Below are 16765 nucleotides of genomic sequence, written 5' to 3' on the forward strand. Positions count from 1 at the left end.
TCCAGGGCAATATTAGGGATTCCATCCGGAATCTTTTTTTCAGTTAATCTTTTCGCTACGTCTAGAACCTCCTCATTTACCACTACCGGACCTTCGTTGGGATTTAAATGTACTGCACTGTACTGTCTGTCTGTCCGTCACACGCATTTTTCTCGGAGACTGTAGAGTAGAAAAAAAAACAATGAACCGAATACTGCATTTGCTTTATTTTGATAAATTTTCAGCCATAAGAAATAGATATAAACTTTTCTTGCAAAAAAATTTTCAATGTATCACAATTTATGGACAATAATAAAAACAAATTTTAGATACTGAGGATAGCAAAAACAAAAGATCAACCGGTAAGATCATTGGTGGATTGACAATAACAAAAGCTTTCCTAGCCTCCATGATAATGCCATTGGTTCAAAAACTAATAAATAAAAACCTTATCTTATTGTGCAAATTTACTAAATTCTGCTCCAATTCGGTCGAAAGGGAGAAAGAATCCCTTGCAAAACAAGGAACTCTGCTCCTGTCGATTATTACATTCAAATCTAATTTTCTATCATACATCCTTAATTTTAAATTGCAGTTTTCCGTTAGGGACATTTATCCCTACAGTTTTAAACTTCAAATCAGGTAGCTCCCATCCAACATAAAAGTTCCGAATGATCTTCGATATAAACACTTCTATTTCCAGTTCAGCGAAACGTCGTCCAATACACATTCGGGGTCCGAAACCAAATGGAAGAAATGTGAACGCACTAACATTTTTCGCTTCTTTGCTGAGGTCAGATTCCTGATTTTTGAGCCATCGTTCAGGTATGAACTTTTCCCCGCCGGTATATAATCTTTCATCCACTTGAGTATGTGCAGATACCAACAAAACATTTGTTCCTTTAGGTACCTTGTGACCTTTCAGTACTAAATCTTTCCCAGTTTTTCGGGAATTTCCAATGACCACAGGCAAGACTCTCAACGATTCCTTAATGCATGCTCGAAGGTATGGTAAATTAGACATGTTTTGTGGAGTTAAAGGACTATCTTTTTCGGGGAGAATTTTCCGTAGTTAATTACGAAGGATATTTTGCTTATCGGGATTCTTTGCTAGGGTAAATAAGACGCTAGTTGCCGCCGAACTCGTCTGTAAAACAAATTAAATTTAATTTTGACGAATATCTTCGTTTGCCTACTTCTAATTATAGGAACTTACTGTGTCAACACCTGCTGTAACCATATCGTTAGCCATAATTGTAGCTACATTTGGATTGATTTTGATAAGCTTCTCAAGAACGCTTTGTTCTTTTTCACTTTTTTTATTCACTTGGGATTCCAAACGTTTCTTCGCTTCATCTACATGGTGGAAACTGAAATCTGTTATAACATCTAAAACGCGCATCATTTCCTTGAAGTCTGGAGTGGGAAATACTTTCCACATTGACGGTTTCAGGTCAAGAACGGACATCAAATAAAAGAATCTTTTCACAGCGTTTATAAATTCATGTTCTTTACTATTTTTGTCCAATTTTCCCATAATTCCAAGGCGTGTATCGAGGGCTATTATGCAAATAGCCTCCAAAGACCACCTATTTAGTTCTTCCTCGAAATTTTCCGGTAGTTCATATGTATTTGAATCTCGAATTTTCTTCATTCTGTAAATGGTACATTAATACAATAATAATATAATATATTACTACAATAATACGTCATTAATCATATCTTAACATCCATGCAGAAATTAAGAGGCATTAAGAGGGGGAAAGGGGTCGGAAAATCATTTTGTTATATTGAAACTTCTAAGAAATATTGTCAGAAAATTTAACGTTATTGGGAGCAAAACTTATTGAGACGAAAACGAGAATCACATATCGAAAGCAGCACGCAAAACCAAGGCTGCTTCTTAAAAGGAAAGAATTTGTCGTAGGATCAAGCAAAAGGATACTTCCGCTTGCGCAGTTGCTTTAAGGAGCTGTAATCGAAGATTTTATGTAAATTTAAAAAAAAAATATTTCTCCATTATATTCATGTATCAAACTTAAGGATTTATTTTTTCGCCAACTTTAACTTATTTTTTAATTAAAAAAAAAAATTTGGAACAAGAAATCAGAGTTTTTTGGTTGCACCTTTACCATAAACTTAAAAATAAATATTGTCTTAATTCTTTCGTTCAAATCCACGACAAACTTATGTCCTAAATAAATCTTTTCTTTTTTTAATTTCAGATGTAGCAATCATGAAGTATCCCGAATACCGGAAAGGAACTTTTTTTTTGAGACGACTCGCTTCTCACCATTACCAGTGGCTTAATTCTAAATATTTTTTTACGAAAATTTTGCATCAATAAATAAGATACTCCGAAGAAGATTGAAACAAAGAATAGTTTTTTTTTTATATCTCAGACCCCTTTTCCCTTGAGCGTATCGCAATAACCTTACCGAACAATAAATTCATCCATAAATTTGTCGATTTGTGGAATATATTGTTTCACGATCTTAGGCTGCATCATCACCGGATTTACGGCTGTCCTGAATTCAGCCCATTCTTTTCCTTGCCTATTCATTATTTAAATAGAGTTGAAAATGAAAAACGTACACATGTGCCTTCATCTCAACGGACATACTCAACTCCCAATCCGCCGGTGGAGAAAATATCTGGTCGAACCTTCTTCCTGTAATACGCGACGGTCTCCAAACTGGGACGAACAGGCCAAACTCCTTCAGTACGATAAATTGCTTCGAAATCTTTTGGATCAAAAACAAGCACCGTTTCAGGTTTTCCAAACATTCCCGGCATTTTGAAAATATTTCCATACTGCTGACGGTACTGTTCCATTACATCGCCAAGATTTAGAGTTGTGAATTTTCCTAGGAATGGATCAAATCGGATCATATTGTAATTAAAGGAATGGAGATTGTGCAACCTCCAGGTAGACTATCTTTTATTAAAGTTAGTCGTGATGGTCCCGAGATCTTTTCGTATGGTAGCGCCGTATTCCAATCATTTTGAAGTTGAGTTTCCGCAACAGACGCGGCAGCAACCTGTAAGTTAAATTAAGTGAAAATTGCCCATGATGGTGATCAATTCTTATTTTATTTATTTTAAAATTGACTTCGTGAATATTCCTTCCCTTTGGTGATGTTTATGCAATAATACCAAGTTTCTTCTTCAGAGTTTCCTCCCAAATCGCATCTTGCCAGTATTGCAAGCTAGTTTGTATTACTTCTATGGCTCGTATTTTTTTCCAACCTCTTCTTTAACATATTACTACCGATAATATAGGTAACTCGTTTCAAAAATAAAGCAGGGATGCAAGCATTTGAAACCAAAAATAGAGATAGAAGCAGCAGTCAACATACTTCTTTCTATGTAACTATCAAATGTACCCATTAAAAACAAGGAGACCTAGGAGTCAAAATGCACGTAGCATACATTGTAGTAGATTTCAAAATTAATCTAGTGAAACATTGTAGAACGGCCCCGGACCTGTGCCTATATAGATGAAGAATTGGTCTTCGAACAGGCCCTGAACCAATACCTTCTAAAATAAAACTAATGGTAGTAATATTGCACGTTACTATATTTTAAAGATTTGCTAGAAATTCCCACGCAACTAGTTCCCTTCGCCCTAACACATAATATAACAAGTCCAGAAACCGGAAACTGAATGCTTCAGGTACGAAAGTTTTTATGTATTTCTCATAAGCATATCTGAGAGGCATTTATCCCATTTGTACCTAGCTCGTAAGATTTATGCAATTGGTTTGTTTGAGCATTCAATTTAGTAGTATCAGATAAATTTGCGATAAAGTAACAAGTTTGACCTATTATAACTCTGTTTGATGATTGTGATTTCCACCGCATGCTCTATAGAATAACCAGATCACGATTTGGATCAATTCGACCCCGCTAACGAACTCTTGGAGATTATGAAGATCAACGGTATGACGGGACCAACTGTCCTGCTACGCAAGCAGATCATGCTGAGGGTAGCGCAACAAACAACGTGCGTCTCGGCTAACCCGCTGGTTTTTCTCGGAAAGAGTTTGGAGATCAACGCCTATTCGACTTTACTCACTCACTCGCAGCGTTCAATGGAGCCTTCCACCCCTTCCGATCATCGGTCCGCTTCCACAGAGTTTTTTTGAGAGAAATCCAGCGGCGGTGTTACTTGGCAGCAGAAGCTAAGGGATAGACGCGGTGATCACTCTTCGTCCCAGTGACATCTCCCCCTGCAAGAAAGACTTCCTAAGGAGACCGTCTTGGGCTTGCCTCCGACATCCAGTCTGAACAAGTCTTCTCTACGCCCGAGAACTTTATATGGCCCTGATATGGTGACTGCAGCGGCCTCCGGGAAGCATCACAGCGTCCGATGCAGATGTCCGATAACGTTTGAAGCCTTTGCGAGTTGCCAGCTTTAGTTCACCTTCTGGTGCGGAACAGTCGATGTCCCACGCAAGGTTGTTAGTGAGTCCACCCAATACGAGGTGACCCTGCTATTAACAAAACGGCAAAAAATAGACTGGGATATAGAAAAACACCTGCCTCAATCCAAGGTGTCATGCGATCGGTGCCCACTGGATATTTTGTAGGCGGCGGTAACTGACTGTATTCGAACTCTTGCTTTGCCGTCTCTATGAGTAAGTTTAAGCTTACCGTGCTACGGGGGGCTATGGTGTAGAGGACCTCCTAATCTCCATACCCTTAAACTGGCCAACTAAGCAAAGGCAAATATGCGAAACACTGAGAGCCAGGTGATTACACAAATAAAGGGAAAAGTTGGGGCGCCAAGCGGTGGAAACAAGGTCAACATTGGCATACTGCGAGGACTACAACGAGCAAAAACCACTACTCAACAAGTCGGGAAACCGGAAGCTTGACGCTTCAGGTATAAAAGGTTTTGTGTTTCCCTATGTGAGCATTGACCCGAGATATTGAAAGCGCTCAGTTCTGGGCAGGTTACTGCCATTGCCAGAACTGAGCGATTTAGATATCTGGAGGGGCAGATTACTGCGTTTACCAAAACTCAGCGATTTAAGTATCTCGAGTCAATGCTATCAGCCAATGGAGAATTGCGTAATGAAATTGCTTCACGGATTAACGCTACCTGGATGAAGTGGCATTTCACAACTGGTGTTCTCTGTGATCGACGTATCAGCGCACGTCCCAAATCTAAAATTTACCGCAATGTCCTCCGTCCTGTCGCCCTCTATGGTTCTGAGTGTTGGCCGATTATAAAAGACAATGAACGGTGTCTTGCAATAATGGAGACGAAGATGTTGCGTGGGACTAATGGCGTGACACGTTTTGATCACGCCTGAAATGAAAATATCTCCGATCGATATGGGGTTGCACCGATCGTGGAAAAACTGCGAGAGAGGCGTTTTCGATGGTTTGGTCACGTAATTCACGCTAACGAGAATTCACTTACCAATATTGGTCTGAACGTCGAAGTCAATGGTAAACAACCAAAAAGCTGACCGAAACAACGGTGGCTTGATACCCAGGATGGGGATTTAAAGGCCTCGCGATTACATCCTGATCAGGCATTTGATCAAATGAAATAACGAAACCGATCACGACGAGCCGACCTCGCTTGTGAAGGGGCAAAAGCTGAAGAAAAAGAAAAAGATGTGAGGAGCGGCGAGTGCACGACAGCTCCGTGTCACATGACTAAAAAATTCAATACCCCTTATTTTTTAGAAAGCGATTTAAATAAATCATTTGATGGAAACCCCTGTATTGATAATAGCCAACCTCATACGCTTCACACTCTGAGTTTATTATTTGCAAATGCCAAGAATGTAACCTACATCAAATATAAACAAGTCGGGAAACCGGAAGCTGGACGCTTCAGGTACGAAAGGTTTTGTGTATTTCTTAGTTCGTAGCACGTAATATATCCATATATTATGTGAGAGTATCCACTTTCGGGTGATATTGACATTCATAGTCTTCAATTTTCAAAGAAGCAACAAATTTGAGGTATTATAACTTTGTTAGTAATAGTGCGATTTCCACCAAACTTGATAGAATCATGCTCTATATTATAGCCTATATCACTGCAAAATTTCGTGGTACTAGGATGAACTTAAGGGGGGTTTCTAACTAATTACAAAAAATTGTAGTAATATACTATTATTAACTTTATTTAAACAGATATCGGCATGGAAGGTATTTCGGAGCCCAGGCACCATATAGTGGCAGCCTCCTGATTTTTTTCAGATTTTTCGGTTTTGTAGTTTCTGAGAATGTCCCCCTTAAAGAAGTGATCACTTTCAACCCCCCGCGCTCCCCACCCTTCCAACGAATGTCAAAACTAAGATCGGATTTGAAAAGTACTAATCGAGACCTTTAATTTGATATGCGATGAAATGTTACACCCCCCTTTTGCATGTATGGGGACCCCCTCTTAAATTCAACGTAAAAGGATATAATTCACTGTGTGCGTGAGCGTTCACAGTTCCCACCTTTCTACCAAATTTGGTGTCAATCGCTATAATCGTCTCCGAGAAAAATGCGTGTGACGGACAGACAGACAGACAGACAGACAGACGGACAGACAGACAGACAGTAAACCGATTTTAATAAGGTTTTGTTTTACACAAAACCTTAAAAAGTGGGCGGTATAAGAGCGAGCTAATGCTAAAAGAGCGAGCTAACCTTAAAAAAGGCTGGGGAGAATTAGATTCTTCTTGAATGGAATTTTAATATTTCACGCGAATGTCAATTATTCCCGTTAATTATGACGTCAGCATCTTATTTGCATGGCTTTGGAAGCAGTTAATTCGCGCGAAAGTGCTAAGTTTGCCCATAGATTCTACACTAAATCTAGATACAATTGATTCAAAAAAAAATTCGATTCCGCGGATCCGACACACGAGATGACCCCCTTAAGTTCAGAGGCTTGTTAGTTTTCCTAGGCTTCTTCAGCCTGTAAAGTCGTTTCTCGGCGGAGTTCGCGTGTCTAGAATTGCTCGCGTAAGCAACATTATCCCGTTCCTACCTTATAATCATCATCAACACAATCAACACAACTTCTCTTGCAACTGAGGTCAAATATGTTTAGGGCTGCACCAATGATAATGCCGTTCAGGTGGTTGTCAAGGTTTTTTGTTGCCACTTAATCTCCAAAACATCCGATAGTTGTGTTTACTGTCATCTGATAGTCTAGTAGTTTGTGCTGGCCCTGTTACTCAGGCCTGGGGACTTCTTTTAGTCATCAAATTTGTAAACAAACAAGTTTGAATGTGTGAACCGGACAAAACAAAAACGCCAGCTAAAGTTTGAAACTTCATCCGGAGTGGGAGCTCATGAACCCTTCAACCCCGATGAAAATTCGTGGCGGCCACCCTCAAGAGTTATGGGGCCTCAAAGTGTTTTTTTTCAATTATCATAGTGAAGTATAAATTTTAATGGGGGTGGTACATGGGTGAAAGGGGCAGCAAGCTTTCTAGACTCCCCAAAGTGGGACTTGTTTGTGGTAAAAACGGTACGTTTTAACTTTGAAGCAACCCAGAGCGGGTAGGAAGGGCACGGAGAGAAAAACGAGCGGTTCTCTTTCCTCACCTCGATTCAAAAATTGAGGCCGCCGCCCCATCAAGTTATGGGGCTACTTTGCGGTACTTTGATATCATTACGCTAGCGTTTTATTTGACAACCGCAACCTCAAAATGGAGGGAGCGATAGAAAAAATTCGCCGGAAAAACCACCCCAGGAGAGGAAGGGAATTTCGATATCATGAAAGTAGAAGAAGAAGGTGTCTCCTTTCTAGGCCTGCTTAAACTCGTAGCGGCCCTCCCAAAAGAGAGTATTTTGGTAAAGCAATTATCGCCGCGATTTGCAAGAGAGGTTGGAGAGAGGGTCATAATCGTCACAATTCTCTAGCGGGTCTCCACCTGTATATCATCACAACTCTCTTCCTCTCCTAAGGTAAGGTTGCAAATTCGAACTTCAGCATGATGATATCAAAAACCCCCTTTGAAATGCCATACCTTGTTAAAGAGAAGATGATCGCCACGAGTTTTTATCGGGCTTGAAGACCCCTTTTTCTTCATAAGCGCTCAACCACCACCGGGGATGATCTGAAAAATTCCATTGCCGAACACCGTTTACATGGCTCTAACTCCTAAGCTGTGGATATGCGGCCCTTACATAAATGTATGCATATATTATGTATTCTTCAAATTGTTGCGAAATATGAAACATATGTACCTAATAATGTCCAATATTTTTATTTTTAATACCGACGAATAAGTCACAAGTTCTCAATAGTTCAATGTAAGATTTCTGGAAGAAAACTTTCGGCCCAATAATAGCACAATAACAAGGTCGTTCTTCCAGTCAATGTTCAACATTCACCAACACTAGACAGCTTCACCCACAGTTGCCGATTACTTGTATATGTACAACCAGAGATTAATAGGTACAAAGTTTGTCCCCATAATTACCAATTTTGATATCATTTCAGCTATTGTGTAACACTAAAGATAACTACATAGAAACTCATGACGACCCTAAGTGAAGTGGTTCAACAGCTATGCATCGTAAATTGGAACTAATAAAGCCAAAGCAAAACATTTACATGTGATTTGGTAGCTTTTCTATTCCAAACGAAAGTAAAATTAGCTTTGCGGTGCCCGGCACCAGCTGCTCTCCATACGTCTCCGAAAGCAAGTTTGACTAGCCTAGGCTGTAGTATTGCGTTCTAAATTACCAGAAACCAGCGGAAAACTAGCACTTTACTCACCTGGGTTGCAAATAATCTCACTAAATAGGTGCACTGACTATTATTTCGTACAAACGAGCTACCGACCCGAATCATCTTGGAATCGATTCAAATGTAACGCGATTGTTTGGGGACGGAGTGAACGAACAGCTGAGCGGAACTAAATTTTATATTTCTAGTTTTCCAATGTTGTCTAGTCAGAGAAGCTTTTGCTTCACCTACGTAATCACCATGAATAAGCACATTTTTAGGAAACGCTAGCTATTTAGATACATATGTACGTAACTGAGCGGTTTGAACGCAACATCAACCGAAATCGCGAATTTTCGGAGTAGTTTCCACGTGCTATGACATATTCTTCCTCTAATTAGTTTGCCATGCATTACACCGCCTGTTTGATATTATATTAATTATATTCCATGTGCTCGGAGGAGGTTTCTTAGTCAGCCAAAACATGAAACCTGCTGTTATCGGCTTTGAAAACATAAGCGAACGGCTATACATTCTGCGCTTGCGAGGAAAGTTTAGAAACATAAGCCTCATTAACGTTCACGCCCCTACAGAGGAGACTGCAGAGTCGGAGAAGGATACCTTCTACGAGGCAGTAGAAGAACCCTCGAAGCCTGTCCCAGATATGATATCAAAGTCATACTTGGCGATTTTATCAGGAGCCCGTATTCAGGCGATACGTTGGTTCCCATAGCTTACACGAAAATACAAATGATAACGGACTGCGGATTATTCAACTAGCAGAGTTACACGAAATGGTTGTTGGAAGTACCTGGTTTGCGCGGAAAGCGGTCCACAAACATGCGTGGGCCTCTCCAGACGGGACCACTTTCAACCAAATTGACCACGTGTTGATCGAACGCCGCCACCTCTCAGCCTTGATGAATGTCAGAACATATAGGGGGCCAATATAGACTCGGATCACTATCTCGTTGGCATGGTGCTCCGAGCTCGAATAACAACACCACCTAGAATCCCCTCTGACAATCAGGTGAGAATTAACACTCAAGCCATCCTTAACAAAGCCCTCCGCGACAACTATAAGAGGGAAATGGATGCCGCAATAACCGCAGTCAGCAGAGACCCTGAAGCTGAAGCATTAAAAAATGACCTTCACAATCACCTGAAGAACATTATCATTAATATGGCCATACATGGCGTTCGACGATGAATGTAAGCTAGCAACGGAACGGAAGAATGCCGCATACCGAGTAATAACGAATCAATGCCTGACGATTGGCAACGAGGCATTATCTGTCTCATACATAAAAAGGGAGATATCACACAGTGCAGCAATTATAGAGGTATCACGTTGCTGAATACCATCTATAAGATATTCTACGCTATCTTGCTAGGCCGGATAGCCCCATACACCCAGAACATCATTGGCCCATACCAAAGAGGCTTCACTCCAGGCAAATCAGTAACAGATCAGATTTTCTCTCTGCGGCAAGCGATGGAAAGCTGTTGGAATATGGACACCAGTTGCACCATCTATTCATCGACTTTAAAGCCGCCTATGATAGCATAGCCAGGGTAAAACTGTACACAGTGGCGAAAGACTTCGGTATCCCGACGAAATTAATAAGACTGACTAGGCTGACCCTGACCAATGTGTGAGGCCAGGTAAAAGCAGCAGGATCACTCTCAAGACCATTCGACATTAACAACGGTCTACGACAAGGGGATGCGCTATCATTCGTCCTCTTTAACCTGGCCCTCGAGAAAGTGATTCGTGATGCTGATGTAAATGCAAGAGGGATGATCCTCTTTAAGTCCACCCAACTAATGGCCTATGCTGACGATATCGACATCATGGGAAGAACCACCCGAGACGTACAAACTGCCTTCATCCAGATCGAGCAGGCGGTAATCGGCGCGAGATCTTGGGTTGCACATCAATGAAGGCAAGACAAAGTATATGGTGGTAACGTCAGCACCGAAGACGAACCAACCAACAACATCAAACCGTACTGGTCAAACAGGAAGAATAAGAATAGAGGAACATAACTTTGAGACCGTTGACAATTTCTCCTATCTAGGGTCGAAAATCACAACCGATAACAGCTACGATGATGAAATCCGCGCACGGTTGTTGTCAGCCAACAGAGCCTATTTTAGCTTACAAAAACTGTTCCGCTCGAAACATCTCACCATAGGGTCAAACCTCTTACTGTACAAGACAATGATCTTGCCAGTCCTCATGTATTCCTCTGAAACTTGGGTTCTTAGCAAGAAAAATAGCGAACTCTTGGCCGTGTTCGAGAGAAGAACCCTCCGAAGAATTTTTGGTCCCCTACATGAGGATGGACGATTCCGTAGCCTACATAACGACGAAATCTGTGAGCGATATCATGACCGTCCGGTTGTGGATAAAATCCGGCTCAATAGGTTACGGTGGACGGGTCACTTAATCCGTATGGATGAGGATGATCCCACCCGGAAAGTCTATAAGGGCAATATCTATAATAGAAAAAGAAGACGAGGCAGACCCTGCCTAAGATGGAGCGATGGCGTAGGTCAGGACGCCTGACAGCTTTTAGGCATATCGAATTGGTTGACCTTGGCACAAAACCGGGATGTCTGGAGTTCCTTATTAAGGCAGGCCTAGACCGGATACCGGTTGTTGCGCCTTTGATGATGATGATATTTCTTTGGAAAGGTGTGAGTTTGTACTAGATTTTGGTATCTGTACGTAGGCGTGAACCCTAACGCTCACATGTTATGTATAGAAGGTCATTTGAGGTTATGATTTTGAGGGTTATCCTAAGTCATCGAACATGGATTAGCCTAATTTCAAATTACACGTTTTAACGTATAAAATATGATCGTATACATCGAACAATTTTTTAAATGAAAATTCGGTATGTGTACTGTTAAGAAAATATAAGCTTGCTCATCTTCGTTAGATACATCTGCGGGACTGCCCTTATTTAAATTCTTTAGACGTAGTGAGCTACGGCGCATTTCGGTCTTAGAGCCAAGATGAAATTTACTGCGATGTTACAGAAAAAAATCTGCCAGGTGGGAATCCTGTGATTTGTATTAGTTTTTTTAAGGTTTTGTTTGCTGCTTCCTAGTACGTTCAAGGTCCTCCTAAATTCCTCCTTTTCGGAAGTCCATAGTCGCATTGGGTGGATGCATTTTCGTTCTCTGGTAGAAATAATGCGCCTACAAAATTGAAGTTAATCATTCCTACCTGACTCAAACTTCGTCATACATGATGTTCCATAGCATTGGTTCTAATACAGAACCTTTGCGAAAAATCCACTGTTAGAACTTATTCTTTCAGCCCGTCATCCGTCCCGCACCAAGAAAGTCTATTCGAGAAGTAACTCTTGATTATCCGAGCTATGTAGCCTAGGACATTCAGTTTAGCCGAAGTGCCCTTAATCTAACTCAGTTTTCCGACATAAAGGCACTGCTGACATCTAGCATCAGCACTGTGGAGCACTTGGTGACATCTGACGCCACCCACCAGCTCAACGAACGGAAACAGCATATTGTATATCACCCTTTCCAACATCTTCCCTATAGTGTCTAAAAGACAATGCGAAATGAGGAGCGTGCGCCCGATTTTTGGGGCTTCGATAGTAAAACTAACCGCTGTCTCTTCGACTGGGCAGGATTGCTTGCACCATGAATGACTCAAATATGCTTATGAACCAAGTGGACCTGATTTGAGCAACCAATTTCACGATGTCCACTACCAGAGCAACTGTCTTCTCCTCTAATTCGTACACAGATCCCTTGTTCTTCGTCCCAAGATCAAGAAGATGTCCTATTGAACTTTTGGTTAAGGTCCACTTTCTCCGTGCTGTGGGAAAAAACTGCAATTATTTTGAATAAAAGTCGTGGGTTGCTTAGCGTGATTTATGTTCCATGAGTTTTATTCATTATAATCGCGTATGCAGCGCTCATGGAGTTCTCGTTTCCCTCTTATCCTTTGACAAAGTCTCCTTGCTCGCAGACACGATGATCTCAACAGCGAAATTTCCCAGTTTCGCTAGTAGTTTGGTGTGGTAGAAACGTCGACGCGGCATGGTGGAATCGCAAGCATCAGTTATCCGATGGTATGACTGACCCAATTTTTTCTGCGCCGTTCCCTTCGGGTCGTGACCTGATTCTAAAGCCGTCAGGAATTTCCAGTGGACCAGTCGGCTATCCAGGTTTTGTTACTTCCACCGCACATTCGTCAAATTCCTCTGTTTTTAATATCAAGAAAAGTGGCCTGGAGATCACTGTGGATGTAGTGTTCTATCCCACTGGACCATCCTTCTCGTTAACGAGGTACTGAGATAAGTTAGATCGACGATCGAGCCTAATTATCTGCCTCGGAACGCACGCCCCCACTATAACAAGTACAAAATCCATTCTTCGAAAATTTCATCTAGGATTTGGCTCTAATGTCCTCACTCCAATGCCCACGCGATTAAATCGCCCGCAATTATTTTAGAGCTATGGTGTCTAACATCCAACACCAAACTATCTACCATTTTCTCATATTACGCTATAGTTACACTAGGAAGGCGTAATAATTGCATATATGGACGCCGTTGACTTTTGTCCTTACAAACCCCCGAAATACCATTTTTTTCAAATACCCTTATCTCCGCGTTAATAGTTAGTCTTTTACCAAGGTAACACTACCGTGATTTCTCTTATCCACACGTTTGATGGGAGATTTGACAACTCCAGACATGAATGTCCATTCTGTAACACCTACATCACAATCATCATCAACGGCGCAACAACCGGTATCCGGTCTAGGCCTGCATTAATAAGGAATTCCAGACATCCCGGTTTTGTGCCGGGGTCCACCAATTCAATGTCCCTAAAAGCTGTCTGGTATCCTGACCTACGCCATCACTCCATCGCAGGCAGGGCCTCCCTCGTCTTCTTTTTCTACCATAGATATTGCCCTTATAGACTTTCCAGGCTAGATCATCCTCATCCATACGGATTAAGTGACCCGCCCACCGCAACCTGTTGAGCCGGATTGTATCCGCAACTTGACGGTCGTGGTATCGCTCATAGATGTCGTCGTTAAGTAGACTAAGAAATCGTCCATCGTCATGTAGGGAGGTGTCCCTAGCTAATGTTTATACATTTAGTTTGTCAGAACATTCACTTTAGTATAATACTGACTTTCAAAGCCTTAGAATGCAAGAAATATGCATAAAAGTGAAAATAATGACCCATTCTAATTGTGTCAATAATAGTGCAATTTCCACCAAATTTAACACAGCATGGTGTTCTTCTATGATAAAGATAGGGGGGTTTCCAATCAATTTACAGAAAATATACTTATAATTATGGTAATATACTATTATCAACTTTGATCTAGCCATCATATGCATAGACTACCATATTTTTTTTTAAGATATTTGGGTTGGGTAGTTTCTGAGAACGTGGCCTTGAAGTAACTGACACTCTTCAGACCCCCGCACTCCTTTTCTTTGCAAGCGACGTCGAAGCCAATATCAGTTGCGAAAAGTACTAATCAAGACTTTTATTTGATACCCCCACATGACTATACTCAGTGAAAAAAGAATGTGCATGTATGCGGAGCGATCTTTTCTTCTGGCTCGCAAAGTCTGCAGAATTAACCATCCTAATTATCTCTGAATGATCATTTAGGCAGCAGTTCCCTATTATAAAGCTTTATAAGATGCCCCTTTCTTAACACAAAAAAATGGTGCTCCAGAGGCTCCAGTTTATTTCATAAAAGCTTTCGTCAACCATGAATTTGAATTCCTCCCTTCAGTAGCAAAATTCTTGCCGACTTCACCTTCCAGAAAATTCTCAACATTAGCTTAGTTACAGAAACCAACTCGAGGCCCAACATTCTGCAGCCTAACGCCTGTCAAATCAATCTGTCAGCGTTGTCATGACAAACGATGTTCAAAGTACCTAAAACCGACGTCAGGAACGTTTCGTTCAATCTACCGAGTTAAATTAGGATTTTATAATAGCTTTATATATAAGATAATAATTTTTGACACATCAATCCGATTAGATCTAGACTTTTAAGTGTGTTATAAAACAGTTCTATGTAACTGGATTAATATGTAGTAGAACGACATTCCTCTGCTGCCAGTAAAATGTTGTGTATCTCCAACTAAAATCGTAATTTTCAAAAGGTCGGCCGGGCCATTTTCATAATTGGGGTTTTCCGAAAAAGAATGAGGGAGCTCAATCTCTTGGCGATGACTGCCTCGCCCAATTTTCAGCCGCCTGGCACATAATATTTCTTTGAAAAATTAGCACCATTGAAATTGCAGCTGCTCTTTACGGAAGTATTTCGACTAACTTGAAACTCCAGCGTAAATTAACTATCTGAAAAGGGTAACTGATGCATTATAGTTGACTTAGGAATCATCATCACCATAGTTTGAGATAAATCTTCATTCCTCCTGGATGAATGCTGATGCCCACTTAGGCAATTGTGACTTCTTTTTTCCCCCTTTTCAGCCAGGACCTTAATTGTCCACAATTGTGGAGGCACTCGATCCCTGCTAATGCTTTTAGAAGAAAATTCCATGCTAGTACGAAAGTTACTCAATCCATACCTAACTCTACTTTTCTAAAATGTGGAACTTAACACATATGTCATTTACTTTTCCCACCTAACCCGACAAATAATATATTCCCTACAAATTCGGTGTTACATTTTATCCAACACATACCACATTTTCACCGTCGAATTTCCAACATTTTATTGTCAGCATTTTACAAAAACCAGAATCATAACTTCTTGACAAAGATTTCCCTTTTTTCGTCGTACACAATATGCACATGAACTACTCTTATTTCGTTTTATGCCACGTACTAAATGTAATTTTGGGACGAAACATGTAAATTTAGCACGTAACAAGTGCTTGACACTTTTATGGGGAAATTGTAAACGACATACCTACACATCTTTAGTTCGTTATCGATTTCGATTCACTTCTTTTTCGTGAAAAGTTCCAGATTGGCTGTAGTGTCCATTTTGCATTCAGAACCCTTGTCGTGGGACACATTTCATTCAATGTGCATCTACTAGAGTTTGCTAGGACAGCATGTGCTGTAAGAACATTCAGGAACCTTTCATTATCCAAACGGACTCCGGATCACCACTATGTACTCCGATATTAGTACGTACATCGTATCGACGTTACTTATTGCTGCCGATCTTTAGTAATTACTTTTAAATCTCCTCAAGATTTTCGGAGAAGGGTGGTATAGCAAGGTCTATGGTGTAGTCTGCAATAGAGTTGTTACATTCAGTAACGTGCTGCCTATCCAGGTCCTATCTAGAGAAAGAGGGATATGAATCCCTCCAGGCCTTTCTTGCACTTTCCCCGAACAGTATACATTCTCGTATGTGTTCTTGGTTTTCGTGGAAACCACATTTAACTTCGCCAATGATTCCAGCTAATCTCATCCAGTAATATTTCTCGGTTACTCGCTCCATTTAAAGTTATATGCAAGACAATTAGGTTGCGGTAGTACATAATTTTAAAAGATATGCGCCAAATACTTCTTGAAGTTTCAGAAATCGTATTGCAGGAAACAGTCAAATCTGATATACGAAAATAACAATACCAATAAAAATAAAATACAGAAATGGAAAAATGACTACAGGCTGGGTACTATGAATTGTGACGACGCTGAATTGGATTACTTTTTTATATCACCCGATCGGGATATCCTGTTGGAGAATCTTATCTGGAGCCAAATAAACCAAAATGAAGTCTCATATAGAAGCTGAACAGGGCCGTTGAAACCAAGGTAACACGTTTTTGCAGCCAAATAAAAAATTGATTTAAGGGCATGCGGGAAAACAAAAGAGTACAAGGACCTATACGACCAGTTTGAACCATAGGGACTGCAGGAGGCCTCTATATTCAAACCAAAAAAAAATCCAGAATATATTTAGTTTCGTCTGTTATCCGCGCGAGACACAATTTGAAGTCGCTGCATTAGTGCACGCAATGCAGCAACCAACCGTTTTCTATGAAGCATCGACTTCCACTTCCGCACTACCGCAAGACGTTATTGTCC

General features: G+C 40.8%; 2 protein-coding genes across 3 annotated transcripts; both read right to left on the reverse strand.

Annotated features, from left to right (window-relative positions):
- Positions 1-547: 547 nt before the first annotated feature.
- Positions 548-1003, reverse strand: LOC119658129 (probable cytochrome P450 12c1, mitochondrial). The gene has a single exon (XM_038065397.1). It carries the CDS (start codon positions 1001-1003, stop codon positions 548-550), a length of 456 nt encoding a protein of 151 aa, XP_037921325.1.
- Positions 902-8872, reverse strand: LOC119658451 (probable cytochrome P450 12a5, mitochondrial). 2 transcript variants are annotated; one of them, XM_038065856.1, is made up of 6 exons: positions 8729-8872; positions 2903-3020; positions 2603-2846; positions 2418-2534; positions 1196-1634; positions 902-1126 (listed from the first exon to the last, which is right to left on the reverse strand). In XM_038065856.1, exons 1-6 carry the CDS (start codon positions 8801-8803, stop codon positions 1052-1054), a joined length of 1068 nt encoding a protein of 355 aa, XP_037921784.1. In that variant the 5' UTR covers positions 8804-8872; the 3' UTR covers positions 902-1051. The 2 variants fall into 2 exon arrangements, with proteins under 2 accessions (XP_037921784.1, XP_037921785.1); XM_038065857.1 differs by lacking the exon at positions 8729-8872 and adding an exon at positions 8430-8627.
- Between the last annotated feature and the right edge of the window lie 7893 nt (positions 8873-16765).

Source organism: Hermetia illucens, chromosome 5 (assembly GCF_905115235.1).
Source record: "Hermetia illucens chromosome 5, iHerIll2.2.curated.20191125, whole genome shotgun sequence".
Taxonomy (NCBI): Eukaryota; Metazoa; Arthropoda; class Insecta; order Diptera; family Stratiomyidae; genus Hermetia; species Hermetia illucens.

What these genes read in the sequence shown, in the direction of transcription:
- LOC119658129 (XM_038065397.1), bottom strand. Translation starts at nt 1,003, where the DNA reads ATGTCTAATTTACCATACCTTCGAGCATGCATTAAGGAATCGTTGAGA.
- LOC119658451 (XM_038065856.1), bottom strand. Translation starts at nt 8,803, where the DNA reads ATGATTCGGGTCGGTAGCTCGTTTGTACGAAATAATAGTCAGTGCACC. An exon ending in TGAGATTATTTGCAACCCAG is followed by an intron (nt 3,021 to 8,728) that starts GTGAGTAAAGTG and finishes TTTAACTTACAG; the next exon opens with GTTGCTGCCGCGTCTGTTGC. An exon ending in AAAAGATAGTCTACCTGGAG is followed by an intron (nt 2,847 to 2,902) that starts GTTGCACAATCT and finishes ATCCATTCCTAG; the next exon opens with GAAAATTCACAACTCTAAAT.